This window comes from Tachypleus tridentatus, chromosome 9 (genome assembly GCF_004210375.1).
Source record: "Tachypleus tridentatus isolate NWPU-2018 chromosome 9, ASM421037v1, whole genome shotgun sequence".
NCBI lineage: Eukaryota > Metazoa > Arthropoda > Merostomata > Xiphosura > Limulidae > Tachypleus > Tachypleus tridentatus.
In genome coordinates this window covers 22,757,873-22,775,784 of record NC_134833.1, presented here as the reverse complement: position 1 = coordinate 22,775,784, position 17,912 = coordinate 22,757,873, and the positions used below count along the sequence as shown (strand labels likewise).

General features: G+C 33.9%; 1 protein-coding gene across 1 annotated transcript in view; it reads left to right on the top strand.

The window, feature by feature from the left end:
• The window catches only part of LOC143227315 (lachesin-like), a 29,941-nt gene extending 16,662 nt beyond the window's left edge, over positions 1 to 13,279 (top strand). Inside the window, exons 5-8 of the mRNA XM_076458770.1 lie at positions 4,773 to 4,841; positions 9,910 to 10,014; positions 11,442 to 11,537; positions 12,529 to 13,279. Coding sequence (XP_076314885.1) covers positions 4,773 to 4,841; positions 9,910 to 10,014; positions 11,442 to 11,537; positions 12,529 to 12,617 — 359 coding nt within the window. The 3' untranslated portion in view covers positions 12,618 to 13,279. The remainder of the gene's footprint in view (positions 1 to 4,772; positions 4,842 to 9,909; positions 10,015 to 11,441; positions 11,538 to 12,528) is intronic.
• Positions 13,280 to 17,912: the final 4,633 nt, after the last annotated feature.

Below are 17,912 nucleotides of genomic sequence, written 5' to 3'. Positions count from 1 at the left end.
ACGAGATTGACAGTCACAATATAACGTCCCTACGGATGAAAAGGCGAGTATGTTTGTTATGATGGGAATTCGCCCCGCGACCCTCAGATTACGAGTCTAGCGCTCTAACCACCTGATCATGCCGAGTTTAAGATGGCTTAAAGAATAATTCTGTAAGTATATTATATCATTAAGAGCCTTATATGGTCCGTGTCGGATTTGGCTTAAAATCCGAATAAATAAAATAAATTGCTCATGACACAAGATATATCCTTACCCAAATGGTGGCCAGTAATTTATATGTTAATGAGAATAAATTCTCTCTTTTAATGGTGTCGGAACGTGTTTCTAAGGAAAGGTATTGATTTATTAATTAATTAAAAAATCTAATAATATATATCCGTAGATGAGGCACTGACATCATCGAGTTTCATTAAAGTGTCATGTACGTCAGAATCGCTAAAATATAAGCTTGTATTTCCTGTGCATTACATGATATTCATTTTAAGCATAGTGTAACATCATGCATGCTGTCTGACATCCTAGTGGATTTAATGATGCTATCACTTAATTAGTTACATCATCCTCCGCTGTGACAGAGATAGGTCTACGGATTTACAACGCTGAAATCAGGGGCTCGATACCCCTCGGCAGAAACAGCAGACAGCCTGATGTGGCTTTGCTATGAGAAAATACACATAAATATACGGTACTTGCATTATGTGTATCACTGTCATCAGCAGAGCCTACAGTCTGATGAACAAGTAATGTTCACAAGAATGTTTTCTGGAAATTTGGAGGCTGCATAGATATAGGTGCAAAACATGCATCTATCTGTTCTAGCACCAGAGCAGAAATGGCAACATAGCATGCCATAAAATATCCATAGCGAATAAACACTTGGTGTGGTATGCTGTGACTGGAGTTTCATCCGTAACGTATCCTGTTTCAGCAATGGTAATATAATGTGTCATAAAATATCCATAGCGAATAAACACTTGATGTGGTATGCTGTGACTGGAGTTTCATCCGTAACATATTCTGTTTTATTGATAAATGCCATTGGTTATATTACTAAGGTGGCCTCTGAAAACTATGGACAACAGTTAAGCCATCAGCTACACGAGAACTGTAAGGTTAGTTTCTGTTGGCCATCTCTGGCTTGTATCTCATCTGACTGTGATGTGCTGGTCAGTGTTAGTAGAATAATTAACCATATGTAAGCAATAGTAACCTAAGCTAAATGTAAAGGATTTAGGCTACTAAAGTTATGTTGGATCGCACGTGAATATTTTTTCATCCTAATGTGGGTGCATTTAATATTGCATGGCTTTCATCACGCCTCGCGGGTTCCTTCGAAATTTCGAGAGAAATTCATCATTCCAAATCGAATCTCGTCGGCTTCCCTATATTTAACATGGAATGGAATCTCGTCGGCTTCCCTATATTTAACATGAAATCACGACTGTGGAGTGTTAACTTACAAATAGCTGGTTTATAGTTATCGTCTCTTCTTTGTTATAAGGGAGAAGACGTGCTTGACCACTTTGGATTCTTAATGACTCCCACTGTTTACTCAACATTTTTACAGTACTGAGCGAATAAGGAATGACCTAGCGATTAGAGCGTTGAGTGTACTATGAAGGGTCCAAGGTTTGAGACGTGATGCAACTGAATACACCCCACATTTTCAGCTATGTCCGCGTTATAAAAGTGAGAGTCAATCCTGTTATTCGCTCCAAATACCCGGATTAAGGTTTCGTAACGTTAGTTGCTCTGCCTTATTACTTTCCTTCTGGTTAGCAAGTAAGTGCTATTAACATGGAATCAAACCTGTGTTTGCATCAGTATTTTGTATTTAACCTACATCTACTATCTGTCTCTGTCTCTAGTTTTCAATTACTGATCAGAGAGAATATAACAAGTCAGCAGTACCCTACCATTCACGCTAAACGATTGACTGTTGCTCTTATAACATATTGACGATCTAAAGTACGAGGAATATTTTGTGGTGTCTGATGGGTTCGAATCCGGTTCACCAGCTCCGACATCTAGAACTGTTCTCAAAAGGAAAGGGCTTGACGCTCATAAAGACTTTAAAACATTTAAGTAATTTGTAAAATAACATAATTGAGATTTTAAAGCTTTATATATACATTAGTTGTTGATAACACGGGCCTGCAATGGTTTTATTGGCTTGAACTTTTTATACGTTCTGCAGTAATTCCTGTATGTTGATTATTTATTTGTTTGTTTGTTGGTTTTGAATTTCGCATAAAGCTACTCGAGGGATTATCTGTGCTAGCCATCCCTAATTTAGCAGTGTAAGACTAGAGGGAAGGCAGCTAGTCATCACCACCCACCGCCAACTCTTCGGCTACTCTTTTACCAACGAATAGTGGGATTGACCGTAACATTATAATGCCCCCACGGCTGAAAGGGCGAGCATGTTTGGTGTGATGGGGACTCGAACCCGCGACTCTCAAATTACGCGCTGAACGCTTTAACCCACCTGGCCAGGCCGGGTCCCTGTAAGTTGAACCCAAAAATGTTATCCTTTTTTCTCCATTACGAACATAATTTGTTTCCACAAAACATCGTATGTACTTTTACATAAGTAAATCGCTTTCAATGAAACTGGATCACATTTTGTTATGTTCAAAATGCTGACAACCACTGGCTGTAGATTTCTCTAAACCAATCGCGACGTGAGAGTCTCAAGGAATAATAATTTGATCTAAGTAAGAGTTTGTTTTCTTCCCTGCTTGTCTAAAATCCTTATTTGATACAAATAATAATAATATTATTTTCAAAATCTGTCTAACTGAACTATGGAAAATCCGTTATTAAAACGAAAACAATTTTTATGAAGTTTTAATTCTCAGGCCGTTGTAATTAGTAATGGTTTTTGTACTCTATCTTTCAATATCTTTCAAACTGTTGATGTTATGTACAAACATCCTGAATGGTTGTTCTTTGTGTTTGTTTCTATTCACTTGAAATTTTGCTGCGCGGTGCCCGTCGTGGGGATTGAAAATCGGGATTTAGTTCTATAACCCTCAAGAATACCATTTATCCATGGGTTTAAGGCTCTTTTCGGTTAGTAGGGGTCTACTGCAACGCAACGCAACGCAACGCAATGAATAATTTTCAGTGAATGTTTGTTTGTTTTAGAATTTCGCGCAAAGCTACACGAGGGCTATCTGCACTAGCCGTTTCTAATTTAACAGTGCAAGATTAGAGGTGAGGCAGCTAGTTATCACCACTCTTTACCAACGAATAGTGGGATTAACCGTCACTTATAATGCCCCAACGGCTGAAAGGACGAGCATGTTTGGCGTGACGAGGATTCAAACCCGCGACCCTCAGATTACGAGTCGAACTCCTTAACTCAACTGGCCATGCCGGACCTTCAGTGAGTGAGAAAATAATTCGAACTTCTACACAAAATACTACATAATTCGTTTATATATATAAAAAAATTAAACATGTTTTAATACAAGAATAACTCGATTAATATGAATGAACAACTTTTGTCACTCAGCACAGTTTAACGAAATAGAAACGCAATAATAATGTGAAATAAAGAGGCCTCATTTTACGAATTTGGTTCCAAGACGTTTGAATAAAAGCTTTTAGTGATCAATCACGCACAAAGTAGATGTAATTCTAATCATTGACTTCTTTTCTGTGTTTGATAAGTCTTGGGGTTTTCATCAAGAATATATATACCTTTAAAAATCCTTTCAAATACATTTTGTCCATTCACTGTTTTTGATTTATTCTTTTGATATAAGGAATTACTGTAGTTTTTCTTGCCTTTTTTACAAATCGATTACCACTACTGAAAGACACTTAAGAAAAAACAACGAAAACGAAACTGTTATTCATTGCCTATGACTTTGACAAGAAGAATGCATGAGTTTGAAAATGGTGTCGTAGACGATTTTATATAAGGGTAAACGAGTGACGAAGCGATCTGGAAGAGTCTGCCGAAGACATTCTTGTTCCAAATAATAACATTGAAAATCAACAGCGTTGATTTTAAAATATTGTAGCTACTTATTTCCTTTTTCTCTTATTAATGTTTCATATATTGCCTCCTTTTAAAGTATTATTTTGTTAACTGAAAAATAGAATACAAGTTCAATATTATTTTTTTGCAGTTTTTCGAAACCCTCTCCTTGTTTGTTCTTAGGAGATAATTTTAAAAGTAAGGCATAAATAAACGTAACAAAAATTTAATAAACGTTTTGGCATTGTTCGAGTAGCAAAAGTTTACAAAACTCTGTTATTTAATTACTCAAAAATAGGCCTCTCTTCTGTGTTCACGGTACAGAATCGAACCTTGGAGTTTAGCTTTGTGAGCCCTTAAACTTACCGCTGTCCCACCCAGGCACCCTTAGTTATCATAGATGGACTGTTGACCAATAGCTTATTAGAACGTTTCACAAATATATAAAGATATATTTGTATATTTACTTTATTACAAAATATTTATAAATGACAATTTTAGAAGTTAAATATTGTTGTTTTTTTCTCAGCAATGGCTATCATACAGACACTAATATTTTTGTTTTTCTCGGCAATTGCTACTATACAGACTCTATCTTCTTTCTTTTTCAGCAATGGCTACCAAATATACCCTAACTTGTTTCTTTTTCTCAGCAATGGCTACCATATATACCCTAACTTGTTTCTTTTTTCAGCAATGGCTACCACATATACCCTAACTTGTTTCTTTTTCTCAGCAATGGCTACCATATATACCCTAACTTGTTTCTTTTTTTCAGCAATGGCTACCATACAGACCCCAAAGAAGGAGGAGGGAAGATATATTTATAATCAACCTAGATCAAAAGGTGAGAAGTTCAGAACTATAGAAAATAGATCTAAAAATCTAAATTGATGGCGAGTATTTGGTCATTTTAACGAAGTGGTTTTATTTTTTGAAATAAATAAACTACAAAAATACAATATTATTTAATAGGTGTAGGTTAAAAAAAATGTGGAAATGTTATGTGTACCATTTGTTAATAAAATTACCGGTAATATTAATTTAATGTGGTCACTAGACAGCGTTTTAAGATATTACACCGATAAAGAACAAAAATAATTTGTGTTATTTTTAAATCCGTAATTATTTGTTGACTTGTTTTTATCAACAGCATAAGCATGTTTAGTAACAATGGTAAAACTTATATGCTCAAATGGACATATGTGGTTAGTGTGGAAAATTATTATAATGCTATTAGATTATTACTTTTTATTAGTTTGCCTTGCTAAAATCATGCACAGAAGAACAGAAAGATCGAGATAGACAGATATAAAAAGGACTAGACTGCCTGATACAGTTAGATGGTGAGATAAACAGGTGAACTGACGAATGATTGGACAGATGGAAGACGAATGAACGGATAGATAGACATCACTTATGTCAAAATCAATCCAAACAAGGTGTATTAATACAGTGACAAAGCCTGATTATTTTATCATAATCTCAAGGATCATTCAGCACCTTGTGACACAAAGCTAATATCTGATTGATAGATAAGGTTTTCGAGTTTCAGAGGTTGTTTTTTTTTGTATTCAAGAAATACAGCTGCAGTATATTAACAATGTAACCAAACGTAATGATCGACCAACAAAAGTCGAAACCAGTTTCAAATCGTCTACCACATGGAATGTATAAATCATTGGCATTATTATATTTTAAAATATATGTATATATAATTGTGCCATCTGTTGTATGTCCGTGTAACTACTTTGTAGAGTGTGTATGGGTCTTCATGAAATTTGGTATGAAGGTTCATTGTGTCCATGCGGGTAACATACTAACTTTCAGTTTTATATTTGCAGTTGTTTATGGGCAATATTGCGTTTTTTTTTTACAATTACATACGAGGGAAGAAATTTTTATGCGCAAAGATAACCTTTCTTTAATCATGAATTTACATAAATATTGTCTGGGGAACTGGTAATCCACCTAGTAATAAAATGTATTACGAAGACAAAAATATTTCGCTTCATGTTGTCACGCTTGTTACTTTGTAACTGAAACCATTTTATCGGATTCCCTAACAAAATACTTGCAATGAATACATAAGTACATGTATACCTGTAGTGTTGTTTTCTTATGTTACGATAGAAGATAACTTAATATATTTTTTCCTATTTACATCCATGATGTTAGAAAACATGCAAATATTCGAAATCTTATAACCCGAGCACTTTTAAAAGGCGGACCTTTCTTTTCCAGGTAATGGCCGTGGAAAGCAAATGAGACAAGCTTATAACAACACATTTAAAGTTATTCAATATACATACGGGTTTCCATGTATGACGTCGTTTAAACGTCACTTTTCCCAAACTTTGCTGTACATGGCCATTCCTAATTTGTCCACGAAAATGAAATGTCCACTTTTCGAAAGGACTCGGGCTATGAGATTTCGTATATTTGTCTCCTATTACATTAGTGAGTTGAGCCTAGTAATTATCGTGTCGTATTCAAGGGTCCAAGGTTTGAGACGAAATTCTTCTGAAGTAGATCTTCCCTTTTAATTGTGATCACGATATAAAAGGGTCAAGTTGATTAGAGGATGGAACAGAAACCTGCAACAGGGGGCAGTGTTAACTGGCTGACTTCAAAGCTAGAGATGGCTACACCTAAATCTGAAGATGTTTCTCCTTAGCGCCTTTTAGCCCACACATGTCTCACGTGCGCATAAGGGGCGGTTCAGGTTCACAGTTGCACTAATTATTCTTATTATATGAAGCTAATATAGCTGATGAAAATAATTTTACTTTGTACTCTGTTGTATAGAAGAATAATGTTGAAACTTAGATAGAGGATTTGGTTTTGGTTTCCTATTTCAACAATAACAAACAATAAAACCTGCACTGTATTTTATGGATTATGATACTGAAGAACTTAGCTATGGATTCATGTAAATAAGGATAAAGTTCAGTAATAGCACAACATACTATGGAATTCTTTTTTATCATATTTTAGTGGAAAGAACGTTAAAGTTTCGCATTACCCATAGTTACGTTTCTGTGTTTAACAATATACAATCATTTGCCATAAGTTATGCTCCCGTATTTTGCATTATACAATAATTCACTAGCCTAATTCCATTTGTATTTTGCATTACAAAATGATTTACTAGTAGTAATTCCATTTGTATTTTCCATTATATAATGACTCGCTAGTGGTAGTTGCGCCTGTATATGCATTAGACAACAGTCTACCACTAGTTGCACCTGTATATGGCATTAGACAACAAGTTACGACCAGTTGCACATGTTTGCGTCAGTCCACACAATTAAAGTTTTCTGGAGTACTCGTCTTTATGTTAAATCGTTCAATTTTTTTCAAATACTAGTGCTAAGTTTTCAACTACTCAGATATGATAACCTGTCACTTTTTCTTGCATGTTAGGTTTGTTGGAGGAAAATGTGGCATTTACCAAGAAAAGCAAAAATGTTCATTTGCTATGAAACCAATGCCATATGATAATTTTAGTTTTGTGCGGTTAGTATTTTATCAAGAGAAGGCCACCTATTAAAGCAAGATTTAATGAATAAATTTTATCTGAGGAATTTCTTTTAAAACGTGTCGTAAAGTTGCCTTCTTATTGTACATAAAAATGTAATTATTATACTTGGTTATTTCCCTATAATAAAAGTGCAGAAAGAAATACATGAATAAATAATATTTAATGAATTATAAGATAATACTTTTGCGGGTTTTGTTTTTCTTATGTAAGATTTAGTGAAACAGAAAGAATGGTTTGTGGAACTTCTCTGTTAGAAACAGTATAATATTACCGCGTTCAAAAATATTTAAAGCACGCGAACAAGTTTTGTGAATCTAATATCCGTAAGGAAATTTTCAATCAAATTTAATAAAGTTTTTTATACTTTTGAAAACCGGAATAAGCAGTTTCTACTTTTGATTTTTTTCCACTATCACCTTTTGAACGCAACTCGTAGAATCGACAATCAATCTTCTTCACAAACAAAATACCAAATATTTAAAGATGTTGATAAGTAGATGTTGATAAGTTTGGCCAATTTTATTTTTAATCAGCAAATCCCCGCCAAGTTCTGTTGCTATATTATCTACCGTGTTTCTTTTTGCTACCATAACGACACTTCTGCATACAACTTTTGGTGAATGGTAAAAAGAGCGGTGACGCTCAGTTTGTAAACATTACCGTAAAATTGTTTCAGAATTAGTACAGTCTTGGGAAAAATGTATGAATATTAATTTTTCGATGTGTGTTGTTTTTCTTTTATGGACATCATCGACTGGTGTTCATTTCTATATAGTACTAGCTAAAAATGTTTGTGTACTGTTCTCTATCGATTATATTGTTTACATACATAGAGTGATTATTGAGTAAACGCCCATTGGTAATGGAAAAGATAGCGTATGGTGTAGAGTCATGCCTCGCCACATGCCGAAAGTTAAACTGTTTGGTTGTCCAGAAATGGTGTGGGACAAACAGTAGGATTCTCCCAGAGTAGTGTATCCAGAATCCTGAAATGTCGTTGGACTACAGGAAACGTTGTTCCAGGAAAGTCTACTGGTGGATGCCGAAAAATTACTGTTTGGGATGGCCACGTTTTAATCAGTTTAACATGTCAAGGTCGAAAGAAGGGTTGTAACAACTTACGACAAGAATGGTATGAATGCATTTATTTTAGAGTATCCAGAACAGTGAATTTGACACTGACTAAAGAAGGTTATTTCGTAAGAAGGGCTAGCTGTAACTTAATATTAACCATATTTCTCCTCCGTCACCATGTCGCTTGGACAAGACAGCATGACATCTCATACTTAAAACAATGGCTGTAGCTTATTTTTACAGATGAATCCTGTTTCAAGTTTGTTAAAGCAGATGAGAGGACTTGTATTTCTTGCGTCTCTGGAGAACAGTTGAGAAAAGACTGTCTTTCCACAGGAGATAGTACAGTACATGTTTGGACAGTTATTAGTCATGGTGGAAAACTGTTCTTCACATCCTCCAAGAAAACGTCAATGGCATGACAGGCATAACATGGAAAGAATATTTCTGTCATATACTAGAATAAGTTCGGCAATAGCTCTTTGTTCCAGAATGACAATGCCACTGCCAACAGTGGTCGTATTGTACATGATTATTTCGACCAGAAAAGCGTTACAAGATTGTCATGGTCATCAAAGTATTCACATTGTAATCCCACTGAGAACTGCTGAGCTGGTAAATTTGGTGACCAGTTATTGTAGTTGATTGCAGCACCATCTAGTGAAACGCTGGAATGAAATTACAGTCGATTACATCAATCAATTCGTCGACACCATTCTACGTCCCCTAGCGGATGTTATTGTAGTACAAGGAGGACCAACCAAGTACTGAAAGTTTAATATGAACTAATAAATGGTCACTGAAACTATCTATGACGAATTTATGTCATATTTTGGTATTATATATGTTTTGGTTTAGTTGTGATAAAATATTAGTCTGTTACAATATTTTGCTATTTTAATAAATCGTTCATGAAATCCATAGAACCATAGCATACATTTTTTTTAGTTTGACAGCACTAAGTTTATTTGTATTCTATTTTCATACTAATGGTCTGTTTTGTTACAGACACTTTGGCCAAGACGGTATTACCGATTGTAGCAATAATAGCTTATAGATAAGGAAACACCACTACAACAACATAAAAACTAGAATATCTAACGTGTTTTTCTTTAATCTTTAAGTTCAACAACAACAACAAAAAACGAACGCTTGGCAACAGAGTGTTGGTTCCAGATCTGATTTTGTGTTTAGCGCACAGGTAAATTACCTTAGTAGCATAATGTAATTATCTTTGTAAATTACAATCGTTTAATTATTAAAAATTGCACGGAAGTCACAGGTTTATGTTTTCCAGAGCTCCAAGGCCTGATAAATAGCAGCTTATCTGAGAAAAAGAACCCAAATGTGCCAACTACGAACTCGCTAACTGACAAGTCTCACTTATCACCGTCGGACAGGGGTGAGTTTCTATAGTATTTGTTACGTGATCCATTTCTTCCAGGGTGACAAGTAATACTGTGCTTTCTCCATTTGTACTAGTTTAGAATATGTATTTCTACTACTGAATTTCTAGGATAAGGTTTTTTAATTGTCCTTAGATTGATAAGGTCTAGAGGCAAATCAACCAATAAGCACATGTATAGCACTGAATGTCATGGATAAGGGACATCACAGATTGGCGAATATAACAAAAATATGTTATGCATTGTTCTACAGAAATCACCGCGTTATTATATTAAATCAGAGGCCCGGCATGACCATGTGATTAGGGCGCTCGATTCGTAATCTAAGGGTCGCGGGTTTGAATGCCCGTCACACCAAACATGTTCTCCCTTTGTGCCGTAGGGACATTATAATGTGACGGTCAATCCCACTATTCGTTGGGAAAAGAGTAGTCCAAGAGTTGGCGATGGGTAATAATGACTAGCGGATTCCTTCTAGTCTTACACTACTAAATTAGAGACGACTAACGCAGTTAACCCTCCTGTAACTTTACGCGAAATTAAAGAACAAACATACAAACAAAAACATATATTAGTTCAGATTTTGGAGTTCCCAATCAACACAGACTGGAAAATAGAGACACAGATTAGCTATAACAAAAAAGAACCAGCCTAGCCTAGTGGTCAGCTTAATCAGACTGTGAACCCAGGGTCTCACGGTTCCCGCCACACAACCGCACTCTGGAGATGTAGGTGCATTATATAAGAGTGATAGTTTAATTTCACTATTCCATCTTTAGTCCAAGGGTTGATGGAGGTTGTTGTTGACTAACTGCCTTTCATTTAATCAGTCAGTAGAAAAAATTAAGGAAGTCTACGCAGACACGTTGTAACAGAAACAAAAATCAAGTGAAAGACTGAGTTCCCGAGATACTCAATGTTAATACAATGAGGAAAGCCTCAATTTGTAAAGTTTAGTGGTTATTTTGTATTGCAATTATCATCGGATTGGAAAATTAGGCTTAAAACTTCAAGTACATAGAGACAACAAACAAAGAAACACTAAAAATTGGCATCCCTTCCATAATAACAAGAAAACTAAATTACAAGATTTGGGCATATTAATTGTTTTTTTTTACTCCTCAGTAACTCATCGGTAATTTATTACCCTAAAATTCGAGGTTAAACCCCTATGGTGTAAACAATGCAGATACCCTGTTGCGCAGTTTTGTGCGCACGCGCGTATGTTTTACTGATAGAAAAGTTATATCGAATCCCTGACATACCGCTGTCACATGGGACCGCAGCTTTGCGCTTAAAACAAACAATTTTTTTTCTCTTCTAGAATATTGGAGATGAACACGACGAGAGATGAATTTTTATTATAGCTGTGAATTTTCGTGCAAAACATATAAAACCCGTATTTTTTTTTCTATTTCAACAGAAAGAAAAGGAAGTGTAGAGGGAGCAAGTGTAGAAGGATTTGAAAAGATGAACAATGACGTGGGAGACAAAAATCTACACCAACGATCGGAATATTGTAAGTTATTTCCTGTGGCACTGCCATATTTTATCAATATTGTGAACTAAAAAACGTAGTATATTATCTTGTTGTAGATAGAAATAAGTGTTTCACGCGCTAGATTTTTTTAACAAAGGTATAGCCTAAGTACTTTAAAAATAAATTTTATAACAAAGAGCTTTAGCGTGATTACGGAATTACGAAACTTGGGTCTAAATCTAGATGTGTAAATTAGAACCTTAAACTCATCCTGACCATAAATTAAAAAACAAAACAAAAAACGTTGAGTTCCGTAAAAATGGTCTAAATCATTCGATAGTTTAAACATTATATTACAAATGAATTATAATGAGCAGTCACATAAAATTTACAAAGATAGACTAGATTGAACGTTAAGATGAGCTGCGAATAGCTACAGGAAAAGAACCTAAAGATAGCACACAAATAACTCACGAGTGGAAGATAGAATGAAGAGTTAATCGTTCGTAAGTTCATTATATTTGAATCAACGCAATGTATTTAAATATCGTTCATATTCTTGAAAATATTACTTTTATGAGTAACGGTTGGAATGTAGTGTAACATGAATCCGTCAAAAGTGCATCCAACTTCTATGTTAATAATCATAAACCTAATTATGATGTGTAATGGTTTAAATAAACTTCAGAAAAAAAGTACAATTCACTGACTTAATGTGGCTCATCTCATTAAAGTTGTTGTTCAAGTTGCTGATAAAACTGGTATCGTTCCGATTATAACTGCTATGTCTGTCGTATTTCGGCCAGCCTGGTGAGCCCTGGTATTGTGGGAAAGGCCTCGTCGGCACTGGACATAGCAGGCATAATGTGGTTTGGTACGTTAAGTTATTCCTTTTTAATTTCACTCTTAAATTCTTATAATTGCAAGAAAACGAATTATCGAGTTTATTCAAAATTTATAGAACAGTTATATTAGGAATCATTGTGACTGTTCTGATTCATCCACGTGATTGGTTGTACTATCTTGACAGCAAATACAAGCAGCATTACTCTTGTGGATCGTACAAGTCTCGTTGGTTTGATGTGGTGGATAGTCTATCTCTGGAGTTTGCATCTTTAAACATCAACATATATACTTCCAGCTGTGCCATCAGACCCCTGTTGTGAAGATAAACAAAACACTTCGTTCTACGTGTTTAAGAATACTGTCTAAGGAATTAGGTAACAATTTCACTGAAGATACGGTAAAACTACGTATCCTGATTTGTACCGTAAACAAATACGTGATTTAAATTTATTGTGACTGAAATCTCTGCTTGTAGAACGACTGAATAACCTCCACCTTGTTGTTGTTGTAGGACTTAGTTTATTATAACAACAGCAACAACAAGTACAACAGTGAATATAAAAGTCCATAAAATACGTTGTTTTTGTTCGTATCTATTTCTTCAGTTATCAGTGTTGGTTAGTAGGTGTTATATTAACAGATTTAAGAAAGTGAAACTGTTATAGAAGCGTGAAAAGGCACGTTTTCTTTAGATGATATATTGTAGTTGGTTACACGAATATAAAAGTTAACTGAAACCGTTATAATCTAACTCAAGGCTCAACTTTAATAATCGAAATTTCTGGTTTGAAATAAATGCTCCAAACGCATTTTACAGACAGCTTTATAGTCGAAAGTGAATACCATGGCATAAAATAGAGAGTATTTCTAGTCATTATTGATAAAGTAAATGTTTTCAAGACGATGTTATATATTCATATATTTTTTCTTTTGTTTAATATTGACAAATCAAAACCTATAAAAGGACAATTTTACTTGATAGATATTTTATAAGTTCAGGGAAATGTAGAACACACGATTCATTCCATGTCTTAATATTATATGTCAGTTTTTCACCATATGACTTAAAATTAAGGCTTTTCTGTCCATGTCTGATTATTATTAATGTAATTAAATCTCATGATTAACGTTATATATAGTTCCTTAGAGACGAAAAATTAAACCGCAGTATTTCGTAAGTAAAAACTTGTACATTGTTTTTCTAGTTAAACAAAAACAAATAAATTATTATACCCACGACTTTCTCGCTTTTATCCGATAGCATTTACTTAACCAAAATAAAATTAACTTAACTAAAGAGTTGTTGTGTATGAATTAATGCATTTAACACGATAGCTAAGCCTCATCGGTTACTTTTAACTTTGCCGTCGTTTCTGAGCTACGTCACTTCATTGTTTTTCAATACGACTTCCTCTGCCTTTTAGGAACCAATTTATTGCATATCTTTAATAAAGGTCTTTTCGTTTTCATTTCGAGTGACTTTTAGCAGCCAAAAAGTAGTTCTGCAAACCTATTTTAAACATACTTGACTTCACACTAATAATGTTGAATTATAACTATATCAGAAGTGTGAAGAAGATGAAAAATAACCACGGTTAGGGTTAATTTTAATCACTTTTAAGCCTAAAAAGCTTTGTTATTTATTCCTCACCTCAAACGTTTCACACCATCGCTATGAATACATAACATTTAGTTGTCAGGTTATGAGTCGTATCGTTAGAAAACTACCACAATGAATATACAACATTTATTTGTGAGATTATGAGTCGTATCGTTAGAAAACTACCACAATGAATACATAACATTTATTTGTGAGGTTATGAGCCGTATCGTTAGAACACTGTCACAATGAATATATAACATTTATTTCTCAAGTTGTGAGCCGTATCGTTAGAACACTATCACAATGAATATATAACATATATTTGCCAGGTAATAGTCGGATCTTTAGAACACTATCATAATTAATATAAAACATTTGTTTGTCAAGTTATGAGCCGTATCGTTAGAACACTACCACAATGAATATATCACATTTAGTTGTCAGGTAATAGTCCTATCGTTAGAACACTACCACAGCGAATACATAACATTTCTTTGTCAGGTTATGAGCCGTGTCGTTAGAACACTACCACAACAAATATATAACATTTCTTTGTCAGGTTATGAGCCGTGTCGTTAGAACACTACCACAACAAATATATAACATTTCTTTATCAGGTTATGAGCCGTGTCGTTAGAACATTATCACAATGAATATATAACATTTATTTGTCAGGTAATAGTCGTGTCTTTAGAACACTATCATAATTAATATAAAACATTTATTTGTCAGGTTATAAGCCGTATCATTAGAACACTACCACAATGAATATATCACATTTAGTTGTCAGGTAATAGTCGTATCTTTAGAACACTATCATAATTAATATAAAACATTTATTTGTCAGGTTATGAGTCGTGTCGTTAGAACACTGTCACAACGAATATATAACATTCATTTGTCAGGTTATAAGCCGTATAGTTAGAACACTATCACAATGAATATATAACATTTATTTGTCAGGTTGTGAGCCGTAGCGTTAGAACACTATCACAATGAATATATAACATTTATTTCTCAGGTTGTGAGCCGTAGCGTTTGAACACCGTTTGATGTGTAATTTTCTTTTAATTTTAACTTCTATTTGGGTTTCTTTTTTACTCAGAACCATTCTGTTGTATTTTATCTTAAAAGCTCTATTGTTTTAATAAGCTCTTTGAGTCCAATTCTGAATATCTCATTCGGTTAAGATAAAGCAATCAACTTATATTTTGAACCTGCTATTAAAATTCCAAGTCTGAGCCATCTCATATATTTAGACTTTGTATTCTATCTCGTCGGTTTAGTTAAACAGTATTACCCATCTTTGTTTCTATAACCATGTTGTCCGAATGTGAATATTATCAGTATGTTAACGCACAGTTGGCATTTTATATCTAGACCGTTGTTTTCTTGTGACTGTTATGGCTATGGTTCAACGACAATATCCATCCTCTTATGGCCTTATTTTAAGAATCTAAATCTTGCTGTTTATCTAGATGTGATTCTTGCCAATTTACTTTAAATACGTTATCCACTCTTGCATTTAGGGTGATTTTGCTACCATCCAAATCTTGCTTTTGTAATTTGAAACGCAACGTTTATCTTTATAACTAAGTCCTCCCGGTTCAGTTAAACCTCGTAAACCCATCCTTACGTCTAGGTTGTTGTTGTCTACAGTTCAGCCTTGGTCGTTTTAAATCGAAGTTGAGCTATAAGATTTCTGTGGAGGAAAAATCCTTTTCTTATGACAGATCCATGAACAAGTTCATTTAGAAACTTACAGCAGTGGGTGATCTAGGTAATATTATGGCCAACTTGCATCTGTTTATATACAATCTTAATGCTGTTGTTAGTTTATCTAATTTCTGTTTTGTTTGAGCATCATTACAAATGGAAAAAAAAATTGAAAACGTTTGAAAAGACCGTCGAAATAACTCGTTAAAATGACGAATACCAACAAACATATTAAGAGTTTTAGTAACACCAAGGTCTTAATGTTCAAAACTTCTGGTAAAATGTGATTCATGAATACCTCAATGTTCTTACATTCTGGTTGTATCTTATTACTGAATACCTAAATATTCTAAAGCTCAAGTAACATTGCGCTATTGAAGACCTTAATATTCTAAAGGTCTAACTACATCGTATTATCGAAGCGTATTTTGTTTTTTTACTAAATCCCAGCATTCTATGCAAGAAATGAAACTTTGAGATATCGAACTTATCCAGTAGCCTTGTCGATCGAACCAGGTGAGAGTTAATTTTTTTAATTTGTAATTGGTTAATTCTGATCGTAACAAATTATATTCTCTAAGTGACCTAGCGCTACCTAGCGCTAAGATGGAGAACTTAACAATTGAGGAATGTTTGGATTCGTTCCTCGCACATGTAAGTTATTGTGCAGCCTTGAGCTAACAAACAATAAACAAACAGCAGCTACATAATTGAAGAAAACACTTTTGGCAGTGAGCAAAACATTAAATAAAGATCGGAACAAATATAGTGTGGTATCATCTAATGCACTACATTCATAAGCCTAACCTATTTTATTTTACAATTTCTGTGATAGCGCTAAAAATAACTTCATATTTCTTGTCCAATTCACAAACAGACCTAAACAAGTTTGTTCTCGAACTGTATTAACCATAAAACATATTTCATTCATAAACAATTCTGATAGCAGGTCAGTGTTATAAAGATTCCATATATCGTGCTTTGAACACAAATGAGACAGTAATATTTCCTTTCAATACACTACTGTAAAAACGAAAGTTCAGAACCTAGAGCTCTCCATTAAAGACGAAATTGTAATAAACATATAAAGTGGACCAGGTGATTTCAGAAATGGTGTTAAGTATGTAAAACATTCACTTTTTCTCTTGTTTGTATTTATTCTTTGTGTTTTGGTTCTATAATTCAAAACGATATAGACACGCTGATTTAAAAATTAGATTAAAATTTGAGGTTTAAACTGGAAACAACAAACGTTTTAACAGAAAAACATCTCTGCCAAAATATAGAACTTTACAAAATGTGTTCCACGTGCTGTTCTTGTAATTTAAACAATTTTTGGATTAACTGCAAGGTTAGCTCGATCTCCTCGTGCTTTGACTAGCCAATCGCATGCACCGAAATTAAGAGAAGTTCCAACTTACAGACTTTTTGTAACTGGCTGTTTTTTCACTTTTTAACATACGTCTGGTATTAACTGCCTATGTTAAGTTTCGTATTAATAATAACCCCAAGTTATCATTGAAGAATTGTCGTCAATTCATTATATCCTTCTGTTTAGGTTCCAGAATTAATATTTATTCTTTATCCAATATAGTTTCACATGTAAAACTATGCACTTCTAAAAACTTACTGTTGTTACATGTAAAACTACATTGTTGTTAGAAGTGTATAGTTTTACATGTAAAACTACATTGTTGTTAGAAGTGTATAGTTTTACATGTAATAACAATAAGTTGTTAGAAGTGTATTGTTTTAGATGTAACATCAATAACATTTCAAAATTGTATAGTTTTACATTTAACAACAATAAGTTTTAGAAGTGTATAGTTTTACATGTAACAACAATACGTTTTAGAAGTGTATAGTTTTCACGTAATAACAATAAGTTTTAGAAAAACAAAAGTGTTAGAATTGTGTAGTTTTATTTTTACATTTAACAACAATACGTTTTAGAATTGTATAATTTTACATGTAACAACAATAAATTTTAGAAGTGTATAGTTTTAGATGTAACAACAACAAGTTTTAGAACTGTATAGTTTTACATGTAACAAAAATAAGTTTTCAGAATTGTAAACTATTTCTTTAGTTTAAACTAGCGTATTATCAGCATTTTAGGTGTTGCAGCCGCCCCTCAAGTTTTGTTTAGTTTCTTTTCTTTGTTGGGAGGGGTTAAATGCAAAGCTGCACAATCGACCATCAGCGTTGCGTTGGTTCTGAGGATCGAATCCTGTTATTAGAATTTTGAT